At 38.4% G+C, this 16,974-nt stretch overlaps 1 protein-coding gene across 1 annotated transcript in view; it reads left to right on the forward strand.

Moving 5' to 3' along the window:
• IL33 (interleukin 33) overlaps nucleotides 1-16,759 on the forward strand; it is a 45,197-nt gene extending 28,438 nt beyond the window's left edge. The window contains exons 5-9 of the mRNA XM_043979475.1: nucleotides 978-1,103; nucleotides 1,798-1,842; nucleotides 4,178-4,260; nucleotides 13,629-13,785; nucleotides 15,223-16,759. Of these exons, the coding sequence (XP_043835410.1) occupies nucleotides 978-1,103; nucleotides 1,798-1,842; nucleotides 4,178-4,260; nucleotides 13,629-13,785; nucleotides 15,223-15,251 (440 nt within the window). The 3' untranslated portion in view covers nucleotides 15,252-16,759. The remainder of the gene's footprint in view (nucleotides 1-977; nucleotides 1,104-1,797; nucleotides 1,843-4,177; nucleotides 4,261-13,628; nucleotides 13,786-15,222) is intronic.
• Nucleotides 16,760-16,974: the final 215 nt, after the last annotated feature.

The following is a 16,974-nucleotide window of genomic DNA, read 5'->3' on the forward strand; positions in this document are numbered from 1 at the left end:
ATGGCTGAAACCATAGGTCATCACCTCAGAAGAATCACCACAAGTAACCTAACAGACAACGGAAAGAGTGTAGTAGGCATAAGACTGTACCATGTTACCACAGTTGACTTGAAGTTGAGAAGGGGCAGCATTAAAGACATTATCAAGGCCATATATAGTAGGAAAAAGGAGGCTGAGGTAACAGATGAGTCGTCTGAGTTGTACATTGGTACCTCTAAGATATTAAAAGGACAAGAGTGGGTGCCGAATACATTGAATAGAGGATTTGGGGAAAATCAAGAATTGTTTAGTATGAAAATGAATGGAGAGACTGTGATTCAGCATTGTAACCCTTAAATTGTTATATAAATGGTACTGCATATGAGTGATCATTCTTATGATTAAATCATGGCTCCTTCAAGAGGTCTAGGTTATATTTTCAGTGAATTCATTGATTAAGATGAAATTACCAGTAAGAAGTACTAGTAATCCATAACCAAAACCAAAAAAACCAAAACAACCCATCAAAACAGGAAGTAGCAAATTATCAAACTTTTTAGCCTCATGTTTGAGATAAATAAAGCTTTGTCAGCAGAGGGCAATAAGCAAGCAAGTGAATAAACAGATAAAAGTTAATATTGGTCAAATTAAGGAAACCGAAGTTAATAGAAAGGAAGTGAATTGTCCAAGATCACATGACAAATAATTGTTAGAATTGGGTCTTGACCCCAGATCTTTGGGCTCTATATCCAATAGTCTTTCCAAATTGGAGACCCCAGGTGAATATCTAAGGGCTCAGTCAAGGAAGATATCTTTGCAAAGTTTCCCTCAGAAAGAGAGTATGTAATCTAAATTTATGTCAGTAGCCTTCATTGCCTACTAAGAGTCCAAGATTTCTGCCACTGGCTGACAAATGACAGATAAATTTGCATTATGTCTATTAAAATCCTCAGACAATAATAATCCATGGAACTAATGCTTTTCATGCTTAATTACAGTGGTGTTTAGGAGTACAGAACACTACACTGGCTTGAACACATTCAAAAATAAGGTTGTCACTTTTTATTTCGAAAACGGAGACTCTGAGATCTATGTTGAAGACGTAATTGGGAACCAAGAGCCAGGTACAGTGCCTTCTTTTGTCTGGAATTAATATTGATGTGACAGTTGATTTCAAATGCTCTCCCTCTCAAAAAAAATTCTATTGACTTGCAAAAATTGGATCACTTATTAGTTTTTTTCCTATTTCACAATATCACCCAAGTGTAGTACTTTACACTATGGGCAATCACAAAGCAAGTCAAAGTTTATGATTCTTAAGAAATGTCATCTATGCTTGTTAAATACCTTAGAAGGTCATACCAGACATTTTGTTTTCTAAAAGGAAAACTATGCCATCTCTGTTGAAGATTCAACCAGGAATCACAAAGAAGGTGAAATGGTACCTTTTGTCCAGAATTGAAATTGCTATTGCTGCTAATTCCTGCCACCAAAATTTACCAACTCATAAAAATTGGATAATCTATTCAACATTTACTCAACAATATAACCAAACATTTAAAATGAAAATTATATCAGTTTTATGAGTTTTTCAGTATTTTTATAACAAATAAGTATTTAGGAGACTCACAGATAAATTTTATATTAAGAGGCCATTTCCAAATTTCACTTTATGATTCTCAGAAGCATAAAGGCTTTGTCTTAATTTCTAGTGCCCATGATTTTGGAAGGATGTTTCCTAATACTTTCCCATGGATTTGAAAGCTAAATTTTTGATTAATCACTAAAAGGTGTTTGTTTCTTTAAATTCTCTTTCAGGTTCATTGGTAGTAGAGTTCTTCAGCTATAAAAATTCAAATGAAGGTAAAAATACATAATATGTGGGGAAGGGAAATGTCAATGCTTTTATTTTATTCCTGTAGCTATTTAAGTTGTTCTTTATTTCTTTAAAGAGCACTTGGTAATTGAATCTATATGATTGTGTGTTTTGGGAGGTTGATCCTCAGCTATTTAATGCATTTTGTAGTTATTTCTAATGGGATTTCCCTTTATATTGCTTCTTGTATTTTTTATTATTATTATATAGAAATGCTATTGACTTTTGATGACTAATTTTATAACCTTAAACTTTGTTGAGGGGCAGCTAGGTGGCACAGTGGATAAAGCACTGGCCCTGTATTCAGGAGGACCTGAGTTCAAATCCAGTCTCAGACACTTGATACTTACTAGCTGTGGGACCCTGAACAAGTCACTTAACCCTCACTGTCCTGCAAAATCAAATCAAAACAAAACGAACTTCATTGAAGCAAAATTGCCTCAGTATCTTTGCTGATTCCCTAGGATTTTGCAAGTAAACCATATATTGTCAACAAACAGGAATAGTTTTCTCTCCTCTTTACCTATATTTATTCCTTTAAATGTATTTTTCCTATCTCATTACTATTCCTTACATTTTCAGAACTATATCAAATAATAGTGGGGAAAGTGAGTATCCTTGCTTCACTCCTGTATTAATTGGAAAAGGTTCTTGGTTGGTGTTATTCAGTTATTTCAGTTGTTTCTGATTCTTTGTGACCCCTTTTGTGTGTGTGGTTTTTGGCAAAAATACTGGAATGGTTTGCCATTTCCTTTTCCACCTCATTTTACAAATGAGGAAACTGAGACAAACAGGGTGAATTGACTTGCCCAGGGTCACACAGCTAGTGTCTGAGGCAGAATTTGAACTTTCTGACTCCTGTGCCACCTAGCTGCCCTAGTTGTTGTTGTTGTCGTGATCCTCACTAAATATGATGCTTACTTTGGGCTTTAGATAAATGCTTTTTATAATATTTTTTAAAGTTCCTCTGTGACTATAGTGCTTTTATTTTTAAAGAAACACAGGGGCAGCTAAGTGGCGCAGTGGATAGAGCACTGGCCCTGGAGTCAGGAGGACCTGAGTTCAAATCTGGCCTCAGACACTTAACACTTACTAGCTGTGTGACCCTGGGCAAGTCACTTAACCCCAATTGCCTCATTAAAATTAAAAAAAAAAAAAAGAAACACAGTAAGTTTTGGGTAAAGATAAACCTAAAAGATCCTCCTGGAAGAAAAGGTATAGTGGCAGGTATGGATAGGCCTGAGCCTGCTCAGTAGTCCCAATTAGAGCCAGACCTGGAAATGGTAGAAATAGGGAGGCAAGGAAACAAACATAACGTTCTCCTCCCTCACTGTCCTGGTCCACCACAAGATACATGTTGAAAATCTCCATGTCATTTATAAAATTTTTTATAAATTAAAGTCATTTATAAAACCATAGAAATTTAGCTTTACTGGGACCCTACATGTAATAATCATAAAAGCATTTTCTACATAGTAACCATGGAGAGTCATTAGATACCAACATAGCATTTACATAGTGCTTTAAGCTTTAATTTTTTTTATTATTTTTTTTTGTGGGACAATGGGGGTTAAGTGACTTGCCCAGGGTCACACAGCTAATAAGTGTCAAGTGTCTAAGGTTATATTTGAACTCAGGTCCTCCTGAATCCAGGGCTGGTGCTTTATCCACTGCGCCACCTAGCTGCCCTCCTGCTTTAAGCTTTGCAAAGAACTTTACATATTAAAGTCTCATTGGCTCCTCACCATAACCCTGTAAAATAGGTGCTATTTGGATCCCCATTTTATGGATGAAGATACCGAGGCTGAGTAAGGTTAAGCAACTATTGACCAAAGTCACATAGCCAATGGGTGTCTGAAGCAAGATTCTGCCACAGGTCTTCCTTTCTCCAAGTCCAACACCCTAGCCACTGTGCCAATATTTTTACCTATCTTCTATAGATCAAGTAACTAAGATGCTCAGAGATGCTCCCTTGCCCAAGGTCTCACAGGCAGGATTAGGAAGTGTTGCAGCCCAAGCTCAAACTTGGGTCTTATAACTCTAAATCCAACACTAATTTCCCAAATGATCATTTTATAGTAGGGTAATCCTTTATTTGAAAAATTGATGTTTTGAAGGGGAGAGGGGAGTAATGATATGAAGCACAAAATAATTTTTACACTGAATTCAGGACTCTAACACAACTGTTTGAGAATCGTGAGATTATTTTGAATGTCTTTCCATTTTTTCCTAGTGAATTTAATTCACCAAAATTAAAGTAAGTCACAATTTTTAACTTGGTGTTATTAATACTATTTCTTTTTATGTCTTTCTGTGCCAAAGAAAAGCAATCCTTGGTGGTCCTGAAACCTCGCACCTCTGACAGTTTTCTCCAATTGCATGCCAATGAAAAGAATGATCTTGAGGTAACAGAAATATGTTCCTAATGCCAATGAAGCTACATATGTTCCAACAAGACCGATTTTCAGTTATCTGTGCTAAGAGGGGTAGGGAAATACAATGTAGGGCATTATTCAAAAAGCCTTTTTATTTAGTTTTGGAATAATTACAATTCACATCTTAACGATACATTAAGCTTTGCTTAAGCAACTAGGTGATGCAATGTATAGAGCTCTGGGCCTAGAGTTAGAATGACCTGAGTTCAAATTCAGATTCAGAAACTAGCTATGTGATCCTGAGTAGGTAAATTAATCTTATCTACCTCAATTTCCTCAACCATAAAATGGTGATGATAATAGCATCTACCTCCCAGGATAATTGTGTGGATCAAATGAGATAATATTTTTAAAGCACTTTGCACAATGTCTGGTACATAGTACGCATTTAATAAAGGTTTGTTTCCTTCCTCATAATAACTCCATGAGGGATGTATTGTAAAACTATTAAGTCCCTTTTACAGATGAATTGTAAAAAGGCTTAATCAAAACAATTTTACCTAAATATAAAAATAAAATATACCAACAAAAGTTTATTTTTTAAAAAATAGTTCAGTAAGTGACATGACTTGCTTGGGATGATATAGCTTCTTGTTGCTGTTGTTGTTGTTGTTGTTGAGTCATCTTCAGTCATGTCTGACTCCTCATGACCTCATTTGGAGTTTTTCTTGACAAAGATACTGGAGTGGTTTGCCAGTTCCTTTTCCAACTCATTTTACAGATGAGGAAACTGAGGCAAAGAAGGTTAAGTGACTTTCCCTGGGTCATACAGTGAATAAGTGTTGGAACCAGGACTTGACCCTGTCATCTTCTGACTATAGAACCACTGGGCGTTCAACTACACCCAGGCTACCATACCATTTTAATTATGATTTGGGGGGCTATATTAAAATCAAGGTTGAAACTCTGAGCACACATCAATGAAAAGGGCTTGGAAGCATTAGGTGGCCATGTATTAATTATAACCTAATGACCAACACTGGATAAATTGGCTCGGTGTGGGGGGACTTCTTTTCTCTTTTTAATCAGAGAAAAACATTTAGCATTGTAGACCATTTGAACTGGAAAGGATCTTATAGATCACCCAGTCCAATGCCCTCCTTTTATATAAAAGGAAATTAAGGCCCAAGAAAGTATATTATTGATTTGTCCAATTATATTGGTTTGATTGATACATTCTCAAACGTATTACACAGAAGAACTTGGGGTTTGAATTCAAGTCTTTTGACATCAAAATGTTAAAGAAAATCCCCATGCCTGGGGCCCCTTCCAATGGACTACCAGTTCTCTGGCCATTAGATCAAGTACTTATTTCCTTTTTAGGATGATGCAGCAATGCTCAGTCATAGGATATGCTCACAGTTAGGGACCACAGCACTCAAGGCTCTTCTATCCTCCACTATCTCACAAAATCTGTACAAGCTCTTGTTCATTGCTTCTATGACACCATCTATCCGCTACTGTCCCCTTCTCCTTTTGTCTTTAATCTTTTTCTAACATCAGGGTCTTTTCCAGTTAGTTCTGTTTTCTCATTATGTGGACAAAGAATTTGAGCTTTGGCTTCAGTATTTGACTTTTCAGTGAATAGTCTAAATTAATTTCTCTAAGTATTGTCTGATTCAATCTCCTTGCTGTCCAAGGGACTCTCAAAAGCCTTCTCCAACACCACAATTCAAAAGTGTCCATTTTGCAGTACTCAGAGTTCAATTCTCACATGCAATTGGAAAACCCATAGCTTTGACTATATAGACCTTTATCAGCAAGGTGATGTCTCTGCTTTTTAGTATGATGTACAGATATGCCAGTTTTCCTTCTAAGGAGCAAGTTTCTTTTAATTTCATGGCCACAATCACCATCTACAGTGATCTTTTAGCCTAGGAATACAAAATCTGACATTGCTTCTATTTATTCTCCCTCTATTTGCCAGGAAGTGATGGCACTGGGGGTAGCTGGGTGGCAGGGGCTAGCTAGGTGGCACAGTGAATAAAGCACTGGCCCTGAATTCAGGAGGACCTGAGTTCAAATCCAGCCTCAGAAACTTGACACTTACTAGCTGTGTGACCCTGGGCAAGTCACTTAATCTGCATTTCCCTGCAAGAAAAAAACAAACAAACAAACAAACAAAAAAAGTGATAGCACCAGCTGCCAAAATCCTAAGGGTTTTTTTTTGATGTTCAGCTTTAATCCAGCTTTTATTCTCTCCTCAATCACCTTGATCAAGAGGCTTCTTCGTTTCTTCCATCTTTCTAGAATTCCCTTACCTTCTCCATAACCCAGTGAATATTGGCAAGTTGGTCTCTAGTTCCTCTGCTTCCTTTTTTTCTTTAAATAGAATTTTATTTTCCAAAATATATGTAAAAACAAAATTTTAACATCAATTTTTAAAAAACTTTGTGTTTCAACTTCTCTTCCCCCCTCCATTCCCACCCCCCACCCACAAGAACTCAAGCAATTCAAAATAAGTTATACATGAGTAGTCATGGAAAAATTCCCATATTAGCTAGTTGTGAGAGAAAACAGTAAAAAAAAACAAACCCAAACTTCAGATTAAGAAATTGTCAAAGAGGAAATGAAAAAAAATTTTTTTAATGTGTTTCCATCTGTTTTCAGATACTATCAGTTCTTTCTCTGTAGATGAGCTGCAATCTTCATAAGTCTTTCAGGGTTATATTGGATCATTGCCTTGCTTAAAATAACCACATGCTTCCCAACAGATTATCCCTCACTATTTCTGTTATTTTGTATACAGTACATTTCACTCTGCTTCAGTTCATGTAGATCATTCCAGGTTTTTCTGATAGTGTCCTGTTCATCATAACCTTTATATAGTACCTTAAGCTTAACAGAGAATTTTCTTCATAAAAGCCCAACAAAGTAGGTATCATACATTTTGCCATTATAATCAATCATCATAACTATTTCCCTCCATCCCACTCCCTTCCCATGACATTTACTCTATCTTCTTTTTACCTATTCCTCCTCAGAAGTGTTTTACTTCTGACTATCCTCTCCCTCACTCTGCACTCCCTTTTTTCGCCCTTCCTTCCTTATCCTCTTCTCCTCCTATTTTCCTGCAGGATTAAATAGATTGCTCCTCCCTATTGGGTATGGAAGCTATTCCCTTCATGAGCCCACTCCAATGAGATTAGAGTCCCTGAGCTAATTCTGTGTTCTAAATTTTCTTCCTCCCTCCCTCCCTCTTCAGCTCTCCCTATGAAATCAAGCAATTCAGTATGTCATACTTGTGCAATAATGCAGAACATCTTCATCTTCCTTGAAAATGTTTTGCTTTTTACTGCTCTCTCCTCCAATCTGCCCTTTCCTCCTTTCCCTCTTCCCCCCCCCAACCTTATTTGCTTCCCCTCCCTTGGGGCAAAAAAATATTACTATACCTACTTGAGTATGTATGTTAGTCCTTCTTTGAGTCAATTCTGATGGTATTAAGATTCACTCACTCCCCAACTCCTTCCCCCTCTTCTGATCTCCTCCATAAGCTTTTTTCTTGTGTCCTTCATGTGAACTGCCTCTCCCCAGATCATCTCTCCCTTTCTCCCTCCCCCAGTTTACTCCTCCTACACCGCAACCCTATTTTAATGATGTCATCATGGATTAGTTAGGTGGCACAGTGGACAAAGCACCAGCCCTGGACCCAGGAGGACCCAAGCCCAAATCCAGCCCCAGACATAAGACACCCCACCCTGTCTGCCCTACAAGAAACAAAACATAAATGCTTTACAGATCTCATCCCTTCATATTCAGTTCAGATCTGTGTCTTCTGTGAATCGCTTACTGAGATAGTTCTTATGATTTCAAAGTATTATCTTCCCATGTAGGAATGTAAATGATTTGATCTTTTAATATCCCTCATGAAGTCTTTTTCCTGTTTACCTTTTTATGCTTCTCCAGGGCCTTGCATTTGAAAGTCAAATTTTCTATTCAGTTCAGGTCTTTTCATCACAAATGCTTGAAAGACCTCTTTCTGATTGAAATCCCATTTTTGCCTCTGAAAGATTATACTCACTTTTGCTGGGTACCTGATTTTTGGCTAAAGTCCCAGTTCCTTTGCCCTCTGGAATATCATATTCCATACCCTTTGGTCCTTTAATGTAGAGGCTGCTAGATCTTGCTTTATCCTTATTGGAGCTCCACAGTATTTGAATTCCTTTTTTCTTGCTGCTTGCAGTATTTTCTGCTTCACCTGGGAGTTCTGGAATTTGGCTATAATATTCCTGGAGGTTTTCCTTTTGGGATTTCTTTCAGGAGGTGATCAGTGGATTCTTTCAATTTCTATTTTAGCTTCTGCTTCTAGAATATCAGGGCAATTTTCCCTCACAATCTCTTGGAGGATGGTGTCTAAGCTTTTGTTTTGGTCATGGTTTTCAGGTAGTCCAATGATTTTCAAATTATCTCTCCTAGATTTATTTTCTAGGTCAGCTGTTTTTCCAAGGAGATATTTCACATTGCCCTCTATTTTTTCATTCAATTGGATTTGCTTGACTGTGTCTTGGTTTCTCATAAGGTCATTAGCTTCCATTTGTTCAATCCTAATTCTTAGGCAGTTATTTTCATGAGACAGTTTTTTAATCTCCTTTTCCATTTGGCTTTTCAAACTGTTGACTTTTTTCTCATGACTCTCCTGCATCGCTCTCATTTCCCTTTCCATTCTTTCCTCCTTTTCTCTACATCTTCTTTCTATTTCTCCTACTTTCTCTTCAAAGTCCCTTTTGAGAGCTTCCATGGCCTGAGACCAATTCACATTTTTCTTGGAAGCTTTGGATGTTGGATCTTTGACCCTGTTATTATCTTCTTCTGAGGTTGTATTGTAGTCTACCTTACCCCCAAAGAAGTTTTTGATGGTCTTCTGCTTTCTCTGCCTACTCATCCTGGCTTACTATTTCTTGGCTTTTAACTCCTTCTTAAAGTGTGGCACTTATTCTGGGACACACTGTTCAAGCTACAGCATGGCCTGGGGGATGGTTGGGCTTCTTCTCAGCCAGCCTGGCCTCATGTTCATTTGATTTTAAACTCTCCACTGGGGGGTGGGGGTGGGGTGGGGGCTGCTTCTTGGGCTCTACTCCTGTTCTCAGCTTCAGAGGGTCCCAGGTGTTTGGGGTTGAGGGGGGGAGGTTTTAATCTCACCTGGCCTGTTCTCAGGTCTGGAGATAACCTCAGGCCGACTTACTAAGGAACCAACCAGCAAAGCTTTCTGTGGTGTGGTTCTCAGCTTCTGATGAGACTGCTCCCCTGCTCCCCTCCCCCACCTGGGTCTCCTGCCACTCAGGATTTTTTCCTGGTTGCCCACTGGGATGGGACAGTCGAATCCTCCCCCCCCCCCAGTCCACTGGTACCCCTGCACTTACCCTCTGGGCCAACCGTTCAGTCTGACTGCGCACTCGGTTCCAGAAGACGCAAGTGCTGCAACCGATTCAGAGCCACTGGGGCAAATTCCTCTGGCTGGTGTCTGATGTGTCGGCCGAATTGCAGGGTCAGGCTTTATTCCTGGCCCAGCACAGCTCCCTGAAATCTATCTATAGCTGGAGAAACCTCTCAGCCCATATTTTTGTGTGTTTTTCTGCCTCAAGGGTTCTTTTATTGCTATTTTTGGGGTGATTGTATCAGGTGCCCTGTGGGTTTAATGTCTTTCCTCCGCCATCTTGGCTCTGCCCCCCTCCCTCTGTTTCTTTAAAAACAACTTCCTCTTCTGGTAATTCACATATTGCTGAAGCCTGGCTTGCAGAATCTTAAGCATAACCCTGCTAGCACATGAAACAAGCACAGTTGTTCAGTAATTTGGACATTCTTTGGCATTGCCCTGCTTTAGGACTGAGACATAAATGGCTATTTTTCCAATCCAGTGGCCACTGTTGAGTATTCCAAATGTCCTGGTATATCGAGTGCAGCATTTTAACAGATCTAAGGGAAGAAAGAAGGAAGAATTGATGTAAGAGGTAGCATTTGAGGTGGGCTTTAAAATATAGATAGGAATTCAAGAAGCAAAGAAAGAGAGGGAAGGGGAGGAGAGGAGAAGAGACATTCCATGATTCCAAGAATAAGCAACAGCATGAACAAAGGCATGGAAACATAAAAGTCCATGGCATGACTGGGGGACAGAGAGTAGTTCCTTCATTATGTTCTAATTTATTTATTTATCTGTGTCCCTGCTTTATCTCCCCTACCAGTCAGTGAGCTCCTTCAGGGAAAGGATTGCATTCTATCCAAACCTATATCTATATTGTCTTTATCCCCAGGATCAAACATGAAAAACAATGTGGTTCTTTCCCTCAGGGAGCCAACAATCTAGTGGGGGTGGGCGATAGAGTATACATAAATCTATATGATGTCAAGTAGAAATTAATGGGAGAAAAAAAGAGATCAGAGACGTGTTAACAAGAGGGGCTATATTTACCAGAAAATCTTAGAAACCAAAAGGAAGCTTTCCTTCAGTATTTTTTCATTATTCATGGCTGGCTTACTGGGAAAAGAGAGTATGGAAGAGTAGATGGGGAATTGAAAGGAGAGGGATTTGCTGAGGTTCACTGAAAGCTGATCAGTGACATTCATTGACTTTTCATATATGTTAGGTGGTATTTCAGTCTGTGTTACGGAAGGCAGAAAAGTTTCAGAAGAGTAAATATCAGCTCAAAATAAGGAACAACTCCCTAACCACTTGAGCTGTCCCAAGAGAGAACAGGCTGTCTCAAGAAGTAATCAGGGAGCAGCTAGATGGCGCAGTGGATAGAGCACCGGCCCTGGAGTCAGGAGTACCTGAGTTCAAATCTGGCCTCAGACACTTAACACTTACTAGCTGTGTGACCCTGGGCAAGTCACTTAACCCTAATTGCCTCACTAAAAAAAAAAAAAAAAAAAACAGTAAAAAAAAAAAGAAGTAATCATTTCCCCTCCATGGAGATCTTCCAGTGGAAGATAGATGACCACTTGTTCATTTTTGATTTGATGTTAAAAGACCTGAATTCAAACCCCAAGTTTGAATCTTTTAAGATTTTCAATAGCACAGCTGAAATCCCATCACCTCCATTAGCCTTATTCTTAGCAATGTTTCCTAAGGTCCACTAGCCTTCATTCTCTGGGATGTCTGGCTTAAATCAGTAACCACACCATTGTGGTTATCAGTAATGTTAAGATCTTTCTTGTATAGTTCTTCTGCATATTCTTGCCACCTCTCCTCAAACTCTTCTACTTCTTTTAAGCCCCCTCTTATCTTTATGAAGATAGGAAAGGATTTTTTTTTGGTGAGGCAATTGTGGTTAAGTGACTTGCCTGGGGTCACACAACTAGTAAGTGTCAAGTGTCTGAGGCCGGATTTGAACTCAGGTCCTCCTGACTCCAGGGCCAGTGCTCTATCCACTGTACCACCTAGCTGCCCCTCTTCTACTTCTTTTAAGTCCCTTCCATTTTTGTCTTTTATCATGCCCATTTTTCCATGAAATATTCCCTTGATACCTCTAATTTTCTTGAAGAGATCTTTCCCATTCTATTGTTTTATTCTATTTCTTTGCATTGCTCATTTAAGAGAAATTTCTTATCCCTTTGAGAAGATAGAAAGATTAAACATTGACATCTTGCCTATCAGTGAACTTAAATGGATGAAAATGGGTGAATTTAGTTCAGGTGATCATTACATATACTACTGTGAGCAAGAATCCCTTAGAAGAAATGGAGTAGCCCTCATAGCCAATAAAAGGTTCAGAAAAGCATTACTGGAGTTTAATCTCAAAGATGACAGAATGATATCTGTTTGAATCCAAGGCAAACCATTAAACATCACAGTAATACAAGTCGTTTATTGTATTAACCACCGATGGAGAAGAAGCCCAAGTTGATTAATTCTATGAAGATCTACAACATCTTTTAGAAATAACACCAAAAAGATGTCACATTCATCATGGAGATTGGAATGCTAAAGTATGAAATGAAAAGATAAGTAGAATAACAGGCAAGTTTGGCTTTGGAGTACAAAAGGAAATAGGGCAGAGAATATTAGTTGTCAGGATAACTCACTCATCATAGCAAACACTCTTTTCCAACAACTGAAAAGGTGACTCTACACATGGACATCACCAGATGATCAATATAAAAATCAAAGTATTATATACTTTGCAGCCAAAGGTGAAGAAGCTCTATACAGTCAGTTAAAGCAAGACCTAGAGTTAACTGTTGCTCAGATCATGAACTTCTTTTTGCAAAATTCAGACAAGTTGAACAAAGTAGGAAAAAACATCCGACCATATAGGTATGACCTAAATTAACATCCCTTAAAAATATGAAGTGAGAGGGCAGCTAGGTGGCACAGTGGATAAAGCAACGGCCCTGGATTCAGGAGGACCTGAGTTCAAAGTGGCCTCAGACACTTGACACTTACTAGCCATGTGACCCTGGGCAAGTCACTTAACCCCCATTGCCCAGCCAAAAAAAAATATGAAGTGGAAGTGATAAATAGATTTAAGAAATGAGAGCTGGTAGATAGAATTACTGAAGAACTATGGTCAGAGGTTCACAATATGGTATAGGAGGCAGCAACAAAAAAGATTCCAAAGAAAAAGAGCAAGAAAGCAAAATGACTGTATGATGAGGCTTTACAAATAGCTGATGAAAGAAGGAAAGCAAAAAGTAAAGCAGAAAGGTAAAGATGTACCCAACTGACTACAACATTTAAAAGAATAGCAAGGAGAGAGAAGAGTTTGTCTTAAATGAGCAATTCAAGAAGGATGAGAACTGAGAAAAGGCCATCAAATTTGAAAATTAAGAGATCACTAATATTTTTAGTATGAGCCATTTCAGTTAAGTAATGTTTTCAGAAGCCAGATTGTAAAGAAGTGAGAAATAAGTGAAAGTAGAAGTAGAGACAATTAGTATTGACAAGTTTTTCCCCTTACATCATAGCTTGAGGGGATGTTATGGACAAGTGAGTCTTTTTAAAAATCAAAAGATTTGGTTGAGTCCTGTCCCTATCTTTGACGGGAAGGATATGTAGATAGGGAGAGACTAAAGACTGGGGGAGATGGAAAGGAGGAAGGTAATATGAAGGGTAATCTATTGGAAAAGATAGGAGGGATTGGATTGGCAGGTCAATGTAGAGGGGTTAGTAAGGGACTGAAATAAAAGAGTACAATTGGGGGTTGATGTCAAGTGTTGTGAAATGTAGAGAAGAACAAAGGGAGTTGGGGCAATGGGCTCATTTGGGGGTGTTTGAGATTAAAAAAAGAAGAAGAGTGGGAGTCAGAAAATATCATAGGACTTTGAATATATCAGGTGCTTAAAAAGCATTTTTTTTAATTGAGCTGAACTAAAATGTCTGCTTTTCCATCTTATTTTCATAGCTTCACGAATGTAAAAGTCCCAACTCAGCATTGGGAAAGAAATACTTCATTCTGCACCAAGAAATCGCCGGGTTTGTTTCATTTGAGTGTTTCTGTCCTCAAGGATTATATATTGGTGTAAAGAAAAACCGTCTGGAACTTATGAAGAAGAAAGAAGGTGATGAAGATTTTATGTTTAAGCTTGCTCAGTAATTGGACTTTAGCCCCTTTGGTAGCTTCTCAGACTATGGAAGGTTAATTGGACAGAAATCTATGATTTTCCAAATAGGTGACCTAAAGAAAGACCCCAAGGAGTCTGAGAATCCCCCTTCACCCCACCCCACCCCAGTTCACCAGCAGTGGAGAAGGTTTAGGATCTGATTTACACACTGGTGGCTGGAACTCTTTTTCAGATGCATTACTTCTGTGAGTTATTTTTCTTTTTTGCTTTCTTTCTGATCTTTGTATGTTCAACAGATATAATCCTGATTCTGTAGGACTTCTGTCAAGTTAGAACTGACAGAAGCAATGTCCTTTCTAAATCAGTGACAGATACAAGCAAGACTTTGATCTTTGAATTCTTCTACATGTCATCAAGGCAGATTTCCACACATAAAGAAATGGTGATTGGGGGATTCTGGAGCCAAGGATGAACCCCATTTCTAAACTGTCATTAGAAACAATGTTAAGTTTATATATTCCTGTAGAAATATATTTTCCTTCATTATGTAACACTACATCATAAATGACCGATAAAGGAGAAACATTGGAGAGTAGGGATTAACATGATCTTCCATTTTCTCAGCCTGCTACAATAACTAGTATTATGAGAGGCAATGGATAAAGAACTGACCTTGATGCCTCTGACTCCTAAGGCTGGTGGACCTTGGGGCAGCTAGGTGGTGCAGTGGATAGAGCACCGGCCCTGGAGTCAGGAGTACCTGAGTTCAAATCCAGCCTCAGACACTTAACACTTATTACTAGCTGTGTGACCCTGGGCAAGTCACTTAACCCCAATTGCCTCACTAAAAAAAAAAAAAAAAAAGGCTGGTGGACCTCAGACTAGTCACTTAACCTTTTTTGTACTCTCCCATCACCCTTCTAAGACAATAGGTTTCAGAAAAGGTAGACAGAGGGTTTTGGGTTTTTTGTGTGTGAGACAATTAGGGTTATGTGACTTGCCCAGGGTCACACAGCTAATAAGTGTCAAGTATCTGAGATCACATTTGAACTCAGGTCCTCCTGAATCCAGGGCCGGTGCTTTATCCACTGCACCACATAGCTGCCCCTCATTCCTCTGATACTTACAAAGTTAAATAAGCAGAGTATAGAAATCTTCAACTCAAAAAGCAAAATAAACACTACTCTTCTGTGAATCAGGCTATAACTTCATGTCCCAGAACATCAGTAATGATAGGAATTGTTTTCATAACCTAATTTTCTTTCTATGACTAATTTCTCAAGCCTAATCTCATGTTTTTCTCCACAACCTGAACATGCATCTATAATAATGGCTGTTTTTGAGGTCTGCAAAGTGCTTCACATATGTTATCATATTCGTTCTTCATATCAGTATGGTGAGGTAAATACTATTATTATTATTTTCATTTTACAGATGATAAAACTGGGACCGGGAGAGGGTGATACCCACAGTCATGGTGTCCAACTGTATAAACTATCAGTGAGAAAAGAGGAATGTGTGCGTATGTGAAATTTTATAAATCAGACACTAGTAAATGCCCCAAAAGACAAAGTGCCTAAAAGGGCAAAAGATCATTCCAACAGGTCAGAGAACCCTGTTTAATGGGTTCAGAACTAGAGGGACCAGTCCAACCCCTTCATCTGAAAAGTTCAAACGATTTCTTCTTAACATCATATTTTCATTGACATGTTCGAAGAACTATAAAGTTTCCTTTTTTTTTACAAGATGGAGGCAAGTTAAAGGCAATTTTATTCCTACACTATAGCCTCAAGCCTTTTTCACTGAGTCTGCTTATAGTGACATTCATTGTCATAAAAGACTAAGAGGGGGGCAGCTAGGTGGCACAGTGGATAAAGCACCAGCCTTGGATTCAGGAGGACCTGAGTTCAAATCCAGCCTCAGACACTTGACACTTACTAGCTGTGTGACCCTGGGCAAGTCACTTAACCCCCATTGCCCTCCAAAAAAACAAATAAAAGACTAAGACCAGAAACTCAGTATCTTTCATCATTTCCACTACATCAGCCACAAAAAATTACAGTTCACAAATCCCAGAACCTCATTCCTCCGAAACAGCAAGACACTAGTATCATCTTCTCTACTGGAACAAATTAAGCCCAGTTATCTACCCTTTGGGCAGTAGGTAACATAGCAGATAGAGTGCTGGGCCTGGAGTTAGGAAGACCTGAACAGCCTCAGTCACTTAACTCTGTTTCCCTCACTTTCCTCATTTGTAAAATGAGCTAGAAAAGGAAATCGTAAAGCACTTCAGTATCTTTGCCAAGGAAACTCCAAATGGGGTCACAAAGAATTAGACACAACTGAAACTACTGAACAACAATGCCCACCCTTTACATAAAAAGAGGTCTACCTTATTTTGCACAATAAATGGATTTCTAAAGTAGCATATGGAAATTGAGTCAGGCCAGAAATGTACTACATGGGGCAGCATACTTAAAGGACACCTGGTGTAAGGTGAAAAGTTCTTCTTCAGAGTAAATGTTCATTCCCTAACATCTCTGTTGTAAGTTCTAATTTTCGTATGTAGAATTTCATTTAAACGATAAATACATCATGTGTTATATGACCTATAACTAATGAAAGAAATACTTTTTTAAAATTTAGATATAAATATTTGCTTAACTAAAATAGTTTTAAAAAAAACTACTTAGGAGCAACATCTACTGGTTGTACAGAGACCCTCCTTGGTCTCATTACTTTGAAAATATTTTTACTCTAGAGACAAATATAAAAAGTGTAGTCTATATTATTTGCTTAATAAACATAAGACTTAAATATTCTCATGTAGGCTACGGTTTAAAAGGACTATTCTGTAATAGCTATATTTTTGCTAAATTTTTATTCTTTTTTCTTTTTCATTATATAGGATGGTTCTCTGGGAGGGGCAGGGATATTACATTGGGAAATGTAGGTGATGTAAAACCAAAAGATGTCAATAAAAACTCATTTATAAATAAATCACCGGGGCAGCTAGGTGGCTCAGTGGATAGAGCACCAGCCCTGGATTCAGGAGTACCTGAGTTCAAATCTGACCTCAGACACTTGACACTTACTAGCTGTGTGACCCTGGGCAAGTCACTTAACCCCAATTGCCTCACTAAATAAATAAATAAATCACCAATGATGTTATCAATGATGCAATTT

This window comes from Dromiciops gliroides, chromosome 1, assembly GCF_019393635.1.
Source record: "Dromiciops gliroides isolate mDroGli1 chromosome 1, mDroGli1.pri, whole genome shotgun sequence".
Classification (NCBI taxonomy): Eukaryota; Metazoa; Chordata; class Mammalia; order Microbiotheria; family Microbiotheriidae; genus Dromiciops; species Dromiciops gliroides.